General features: G+C 24.8%; 1 protein-coding gene across 1 annotated transcript in view; it reads right to left on the bottom strand.

Moving 5' to 3' along the window:
* Nucleotides 1-458: 458 nt before the first annotated feature.
* The window catches only part of LOC107457224 (uncharacterized), a 52,538-nt gene continuing 43,647 nt past the window's right edge, over nucleotides 459-9,349 (bottom strand). Inside the window, exons 26-29 of the mRNA XM_087159265.1 lie at nucleotides 5,622-5,719; nucleotides 3,733-3,775; nucleotides 2,730-2,753; nucleotides 459-674 (exon numbers count right to left, since the gene is read on the bottom strand). Coding sequence (XP_087015391.1) covers nucleotides 541-674; nucleotides 2,730-2,753; nucleotides 3,733-3,775; nucleotides 5,622-5,719 — 299 coding nt within the window. The 3' untranslated portion in view covers nucleotides 459-540. The remainder of the gene's footprint in view (nucleotides 675-2,729; nucleotides 2,754-3,732; nucleotides 3,776-5,621; nucleotides 5,720-9,349) is intronic.

Raw genomic sequence — 9,349 nt, 5'->3', positions numbered from 1 at the left:
AAATGTTTAGACAATCACAAAATAAACACAATAGTATTGAAATCTGATGAAAGGCGCTAAAAAAATCAAAACCAAATATTGTGTTTTTGGTAACTTCGTTCACATTTTCTTAATTTCCTGCGGCAGTCAAACATGATTTGATGTTTATTTTTGATTACGCCATTTGTGCATTTGTTTTCCTCTCACTTGAATGTTAACTTTTAATGGACCATCAGCATTACTTCATTTTGAAAAAAAATTCTAAAAATATATATTTAGAGCTGTGATTGTATATTTGCGATCTGAAAAGACACAATTGCACATTAAAAATAACATATTAATTACGAACTACGAATATTGCATCTCATTATGCGAAATTCCGATTATTAGTCAAAAATATTTGGGTGTAACGTTTTTTTTTTCACACTGAATATTTTAAGATTTTGCGTATAAAAGGAAAATTTAATAGTTGATTTAAATAATTGACACAAAGTATGTTTATTTATAAATTAAATGAATTTTTGTTTCACATGACTTATGAAATGATAGGCATAATGTAATTTAGTTTACAGTCTGTAATATAATTCCGGGTGCATCCTGTGGCCCTTTGGCGTTTCTTAAGTATGCATAATATCCCAAGATTCCAAAAACGACTCCTATTAGCAATGTCACAATAGCAATAGCAGCCAATGTACCTGTAAAATATTAAATAGTCAAGGTTTCAGTTATAAACTGTATTAGATATAATTAACTCATTTCTAGTTAACTAATTCAGTTTTACTCAATTGCATTCATAGTTACACAGAAATTATTAATTTAATTAACTAATAAAGTGAGTGCTTTACTTGCAACCAAAACTTAGAAAAAAACTTTCTGAAATGTGATACATTAATGAAACTGAAACTAAGAGTATTAATTTTTTAAGAGAAGAAGAAAGAAAGTCTTTATTTTGCTTTTTTATTCTTTTTAAAATTACCATAGAAAATTTAATAATTATTCCTCAAAATTTCTATACTTTTTAAAGTTTCAGTATTAAAATTAACCATTAAAAATAAAGTTAACCGTAAAAAATTATTAAAAACGAACAAATATTGCACAATCCAAAAAATTACTTCTTTATGTAGAATGAATAAATTTTAACCCTGATTTATTTTAAAAAAATACCTCATAGTGTTCAAATAATCGTAAATTATGTTATAAAAATTGCTACTTTTAACAACATAGAATAAAAGTAACTAATAACAATATTAAAGGACCTTTTTTAAAAGACTTTTAGTATCACAAAATAAATTATAATTCTATTACATGCTTATAAAACAGGATAAAAGCGCAATTAAGTTTACATAATATTAGTTAAATATTTGAAAATTAAATCAAATTAAAATAAATAAAACAAGCACTGCAAGTGCATTTTATTATTTATATACAAATATTTCGTAATTACCATCTTTTACATTTCTTCTTAATTCTTTTCGAAAGCAAGTTCAAAAAGTTATACACTTTACGAATCTTTAATCTTTTTTTATCTTCAAGTCAGCGAGAAACAAAGACATCATTAAAATCTAACAAATCACTACTGAGGAAGGCTGTACTTAAAACATAAAACCAATTCGACTATCTGATGAAACTTGGTGTTTGTTCGAATCAGCATTCATTTTCTCTCTGTTTTGTCCGGCAATCAAACAGGTTTAAATGTTTTTTGACAAACCCCTTTTTTTGTTTATTGATTTGGGAGTCTTAGTGTGATAATTTTTTATTTCATTTTCGGCAGGGATTCAAAATTTATACATAACTTGAGATCATTACCGAACACCCTCCATATGTAATTCTTGCGAGAAGTTGTTTAGTTTTAGTTGTTTAAAAATTGTTTCGTTTAGTTTGTTTAGTTTTTGAGATAACTTTCGATATTGTACAAAATCATTAAATCTCACAAAAATGTTTTTTATTTTTATTTTTAATTATTTTTTTTTTGAAAATTCTATTATATATGTTTGAAATGCATTTTAATTATTGATGTATTTATTTTTATAAGTTCATTTATTTCAATATGTTTATTTATTTCGCATACTCAAAAAGTAAGATTTCAAAGATTTTTAAAAAGTCAGATTTAAAAATAAATTCTCAAATTTTCAAGCTAAAATTCCGTTATTTATGCAATTAAAAATTGATCAAAGAATATCCTGTTCAAGATAAAAGTAAAATGTTGCAGAAATTCAAATGAATTTTTCTACTAAAATTTTTTTTTCTAATTAGGCAAACACTTTCTTTTTTGATCATCTTTACAATCAATTCGACTTCTTTTTTTTATGAAAATGAAAATTGGGTCCTTTTTTTAGACTCATATCAAAATAAAGAGCATAAATTTTTCCAGGATTCCATTCACTTTTTAGAGCGTGTTAGTTTTTAAAAACAGCTAATTTTAAATTTTTTTAATTAAATAATAGAATTATTTTTTTAAATATAATCAGAGTAGATATTTAGGCAAATGAGAGCCACTCTGAAAAATTTTATCATTCTAGCAAAAAAATTTTTTCATTTCATACTTTAAAAAAAAAAAACTAAGTGACCATGACGGAGGAGAATAACTATAAAATCTTATAATATTTTCAGATGTCATACTCAAGTTGGCCAGAAATAAGTTGTTTCTTATAGTAATTTAATATTTTCAATATCGTCTAAATCTATAATGTTTTTCTACAAACTAAATTTAAAAATAATGTTCTTTAAATATATGAGAGAATAATATTTACCTCCAGAAGTGCAGCTTGCACGGTCTATATAAAATAGAAAAATCATTTATAAAATATAAGTAACAAAATTTGCAAAATTATTTTAAAATATTGCATTTTATAAAACAAATCTTGAAAATATAGCTAATTTCCTCGACATAAACACACCTTTCATGTAGTTCATGAAATGTTATTTTAAATACTACTTAAGAATTACTAAATTTGCTCTAGTTAAAATATACATTAAAAACACTTAAAATATTTATTACAATAACTTTTTCACTGTACTTAAAATAGATTTGAAAGTATTTTAAAATATTTGCAACCATTACATCTAAAATTTGTTGGCTACATTGGTAACACATATAAATAAAAAAAATAAATAAAATAAAATAATAAATAAAAAATATTTATAAAAGTAAATAAATAAATAAAAGATGAAAATAAATAATAAATAGATGCAAAATGTAAATAAGTACAAAATGCAAATAAATAAAAAAATAAAATAACTAAAAAATGAATGAAAGATGCAAATAAATAAATAAAATATTAATAAACAATTAAATAAAAATGAATAAAAAAATAAAAAGTAAAAAAGAAATAAATAAATGAATAAAATAGAAAACTAAATGAAAAATAAAATAAATGAAGTAAAAAATAAGACAATAAAAATATAATATGTAAAATAGAAGTAAAAAATAAATAAATAAACAAATATTGTTCAGATAATTTTTTATTGGTTAATATGGAATTAAAATCAGCTTTTCTGACTTAAGTGGAACCATAAAAAATGTCAGCTGTGACAAAATTTTACAAAATGTCAAGTTTCATGAAATTAGAATTCATATAACATTTAAAATAAAATTCACGAAAAATATCAACATTAAATAGCGTATGCGCTAAAATCAGTAAAAATTTCACCATTCAACTCAGTAAAATTATAGAGTACAATTCTATACATAGATCCCAAAGATAAGAGCTTAATAGCTAACATTTACAGAATAAAAGCAGTAAAAATACTTACGTCCAACTATATCTGTAATATATGTCACTTTGTAAATTTCATCCTGCAACAAAAGAAATTTAATGAAAGTTCAATTTCCCTATCTTAAAAATCATGCAAGCACAAGAAAAAATTAGGTTAGGAAACTTTTTAATTAATCTGTCAAAAAAGGAAAATGCATGGAAAGTGGACAATTTGATTAAATAAAGAATTACTAAGTATTTATTTGTTATCTAGGAACAATACAAAACTGCGTCAGAAGGTAACTCATGTTTATTTAATAATTATTTTTCACAGGTAAAATTATTGTTGCATGTTCAATTAGAATAGTGTACAAATCTGACCTAACTTTAGTTCGATACAATTTGATTCTATTTGAATTGTCATGGGAGAAAATCGTTTTCATAACTAATGAAACAATGATACAAATTAACATTTCATATGATACATTTCACATAACATTTCATATGTAACATTTAATATGATACAAAGCAAGATTTTATTAAAAAGGGAGCAATTTTTTACTATATAACGATACGAGTAGTTCAACGTTGTGCAGTAATGAAAAGAAATGGACCATGCTGAATAACTTTTGATCTAATGATCGGATCTTCATGTTCCAAGAATCAATCTTAATGGTTTGAGAAAGTGAACTCAAATATGTTAATGAACGATAATTTTAAATAACGAAATCAGACGCAAAAACGTACTTTCTCTGGTTAAACATACTTTTTTCTTAACGGATTCTGATTTTAATCCTCAAAAGAGGGCAACCTTAATCTGGGAAATATAGTCCAAATAGTTTAGTCAGGGAAGAGGTCGAAAAATTGGCCCCCATAATGTTAATTTTACTTTATGTTAAACATATCTCGAGAGCTTTTAAGGCGATTTGAAAAATTTATGAAGTTCGTAAAATTTGACAACAAACTTATATCCGATTGTGAGCATTATTGAAGAATTTTTAGGAGTCGTTAAGTAAGGTAAAAAAAAAAATGCACAAAAAAAAAAAGAAAAAAAAAAAACGGTATAATTTTGGCTCTACGAGGAAGAAATGAAGAATATGTGAAATAATGCATATGAATTTCATGTCAAAACGACTGTAGGAGTTTAGTGCTACTATAGGAATTAAACTGCCTGCGTAAAAGCAGTGTATGAACTAACCCTTTCCGAAACAGCAAATTTCGATTGAAAATTTTAATCAGGCAGCACATTGGCAAATGCAACCTCGCATTCTATGCGAATGCGCTAAAAATGTGTTAGAATAATGGTTGCTAGAAAATTGGTGAGAATTTTGTAACAAATGGTTTTACATTTCGAATGTTTAGTAATACTTTTGGTGTGTGTGTTACTGTGATTAGTGTGCTAAACTGGGCACCATGTGCCAGAGAGGGTAGTTGGTTGTAGTTTTTTTAAAAATTAAAATAAATATTTTTCACTTTATTAACATTAGTTTTCAAGATATAGTAGGTACTTTGTCAGTCTGGAATTTCATCAATAAAACAAATACCATTATCATAAACAATAAGGCCGGAATAGCCTAGTGCACTCTAAATCAGTCGGAATCACAAAGACCTCCAAGTTTTCATAGGAAATCAATACCTGTGAGGATACTGAATCGGTGATTGATAGTAGTCTGGTTCAGGTCAAAATTACGATTCGCGGATGGATTGATGGTATGGGAATATGTCCTCATTGTAAAACGGGCTGTGACGTATGTGCGTGGCATAAGTCAAATTCTTTGCCCTAGATGGTTCCACTGGAAAACAAGAAGAGCTCCCCTCTGTCTTAAAATAGGCTTTTCAGTATTGACACAACAACAACACATTAACAATAAATGCTTTACTTTTGAACTATGCTGGTTAAGTCTAGAAAAATTGAGATATAAAATCTGCTAAGATGGTAGGGATTACTTTATTAATTTCGATTGTGAGTTTTCCTTCAGCAGCAGCTTTTTCAATCAATTCGTAAGTCTTATACATGTCATGCTCTTTGTTAAGTGCAATAGATTCTGAAATAAAAAGATCAAAATTTAATAATTGATAATGTTGTGCAGAGGGCAAAATAAAAAGCAGTTTGAATAGCACCTGATTTAATGATTGGATGTATAAAATGGGATTTATATACCAGGGATCGCAGCAAAAAAAAAAAAAATTTCAAGAATTTACCATGTGAAGTAATGTTTGCTAAATCTATATTTTTTCAACATAACAGGTTATTTTTTTAAGGTATCCGATTAGTTTCAACAACTTTTTAAAAAATATTAATATAAAAATTTAAAAAAACTTGTTTATGTGTTTTATTATGTGTAAAAACTTATGAAACGAACATAAAACAATTACTAACCTATTTTATTTTTTCAAATGGTCATTTTTAGGTAAAAATGAGGCACGTCTTTAAATGCACTCAAAACAATGTAAAAATATTCTATCACCCAAAACAAAAGATCCTTAGAGTATTTTATCTAGAAGGTTATAAACTTTGTTTTGAACTATTTTCTTAAAAGTAAATGCATATACTACAGTTACGGATCAATATAGTTAACAAAGCAAATTTTAAAAAATTTCATCACGTGTCTTTGCAAAGAAACATGCGTAAAAAATTTAATCCATTTCTATTCTCTTAGTCTGTAGCTCAAAACATGTGTATTATAATAATAAGCATTCATTAAAAATTGCAGACAATTGTTTTAAAAACAATATGAAACATCATATTTAAGGTGTTCTAAAATGTGAAAAACCTGATTTTGAGATAAGCGTATTTAAAGACTTAAAATCACTAGTTTATCTAATGGTATCATCTTGCACAAAAAAGCATTTATATCTTTGTAAATGATTATAGTACAAGCAAAAGTAATGTAATTTTAGAAAGCTACGACCACAGAAATTCTAAATTTATAATAATCTCAACTTCAAAAATTTTGTCCATAATCATGTTTTAGCACTAGTATTTAAATTAACCTTAATTAAATTTTAGATTAAGAACTGATATAAAATGCGTCGCAAAGTGTATAGAATTTTAAAACATTTATTTATAATGTTTTATAACTAATATGTATTGAAAATAAGATGTGAGAATTTTTGTTAATTAAATTCTGTTTTAAGTATTAATCATCATCCATGACATTAAATGTAAATAATCGTAGTAATAGTGCCGGAAAAAATGTTTACTTTATTTTTCCTCCATTAGAAAGCAGAATTGCATTTCATAAAAATAAGATAAACAAAAGAATTGTTTATTTCGGAATGTATTCAAAAAATCGTTAATCATTCTGTAGTACAAAATCTATACATTACTAATAAAAACTGATCAATGAAAAACAAATAAAGTGGATATGAAATTCCTATTGTTTACTTATGGGGAATGATGCTTCCTGTTTCAAGTAAAAAATGATATAGTTTGTCTGAAGAGCTACTGAATCCATTTTTAAAAGCAAAAATAAAATGGTTCTGTTTTTCTTTTTATTGTACAAATACAGTGTATTGTGCTATTTTATATTTTTGTCTGCGTATTGTTCCAATTTGCGTATGTCTGCGTACCGCACAAAATATGGTACTTATTTTACCATGTTTTTTATTTCTTATTATTTGTCAATTATTCATTCTATTACCCTTATTTTTCAGAGTAGCTAATTTTCTTTTATTCTGATAGTCAATCTATTAGTTATTGTATAAGTTCACATGGTATAAGCTCATATTTTATGACACTCATTAATACAGCTTTGCTGAAAAACGAATGAATGCATTTATTTTTATGCTATCTTTTATTCTAAAAACTTACTTATTAAGAAAAAAAATTCTCTTCGTAAAATTTGAAATAGAAATATAAAATTTAATATGTCTTTGTCGAAAAATGACTTTAAACATTAAATAAAGGTTTAAAGGTAGGAAATTTAATAAAAATCCTCGTGTTGTAAGTGGAATTAAAAAAAAAGTAAGTTTCATGTAAATTTATAAAGTATTTTTTAAATAAACTTCATAAAATTTTAAACGGAAAAGAACATCATTCTTAAAATGACCATAATTAGGCAAAATACTTTTCTTTTTATTTCAGAGATAAATTGCATTCTTTGCTTACCTGGTTTTATTTTAACCATTTGATTTATAATAATAATACATTAATATTTAGATTTCCTAGTATCAAACATTTTGTGCAATTAAATATGTTTATTTCCGAAAAAAAATTGCTTATAAAAATTTGTGGCATAATGACACTTTTTTTAAACTACGCCTATTACAAATTTCAAATAAAATTCAAGTCCCTATAAAGTAAAATTAAAAAAAGAAGAAAACTTAAAAACATTAGAAATCAAAACTTTGAAGAAAAACCAAAAAAACAAGACATAATAGAAAACAGAAACCTTATATGATAAATTTTTAAATGAAAAATAATTCGCCTCTCCAGAAGGAAGTAATTAGATAAAACCTGATTTATAGTAGGAAAAAAATACTTATGTTTAATTTACTTTGTTAAGGAAATAAATGTAACTTAAAAGTGGAATTATCAGTGAAATCGTTTTTTATATCATAAGATATTTTCCTGAAAATTATGAAGGTTAGATTTAAGATAATATTTCGATAAAACCGTTATGTTTAACGTTGCTCAATGTTTGATAAATTATCTTGTTTGATAAAAAAAGAACATGAGTAATAAAAATACAACAATATATTTTTATACAAATAACAATGTATATGATAAAATAACAATAGTAAAAAAATATTATTAAAAACTACAATATATTTTTAAAGTAAAAAAGCAAATTTTAAATTTATAAAGATAATCATTGAAAAATTGAATAAAATAACGTCAGAATTAATTTATATAAATTGAATAGCTTATTTAGCTAAAATACAGTTTTTTCATCTCAAAAACAAAAGCTACGGTAAAAATAAAATAATTAATTTCAATGAAATATTTAAATAAAATACTTAAATAAAATAATTAATATTTAATTTATTACAGATTGTTAAGGGTTTTAAGTATTTAACTACAATTTCTTCAACTATAGTCATTCTCATTTACAAGTAGAGGCAAAATTTTTACTTTCAATACTTTTATGATACGAATTAAAAATAATTTTTGTTTGGAGGAAAAATAAAACACTTTTTACTTTGAAATTTATTTAGAAAAGTAAATTGAGGCATTGATGGAGATGAGACAGATAATGAGATAATTTGAAATAATAATTTATTGATTTATTGTTAACAGAGAAAACACGTATTATGTGCAGTGCGTTAAAAAAAGTAAAAAAATTTTAAAATTTCTTTAACTAATGATCGTATCATGACGTATGAAGATCTTAATGTTTCAATGGGATAAATTTAAATTTGCTAATTATTCGAAAGGAATATAATTTAATTCACGGACGGACAGAATAAATGTATAAGATTTTTGACTAATATAATATGGATAGGATACATGATCCTCAAAATATGATGTCAGCTGAAATGAAAATACAAATCCATTAATCTTGAACGTGATCGAAAGTTTGACCCTCTTAATGTTCCATATTTTGCAATAATTCTCAAACTATTCAAGCTAATTAAAAAAAAAATTTACATAAATGAGGGGGGGGGGAAGACAAAAACTTCGTTTCGCCGAAAATAATTGCAGGTAAAAATATTTTTTTAAATTCCTCTTT

The sequence above is a fragment of the Parasteatoda tepidariorum genome, chromosome 1, assembly GCF_982258835.1.
Source record: "Parasteatoda tepidariorum strain Cologne lab strain chromosome 1, Ptep-v5.0, whole genome shotgun sequence".
NCBI lineage: Eukaryota > Metazoa > Arthropoda > Arachnida > Araneae > Theridiidae > Parasteatoda > Parasteatoda tepidariorum.
Note: the sequence above shows the minus strand (reverse complement) of the source record. Positions and strands in the feature narration are given on the sequence as shown.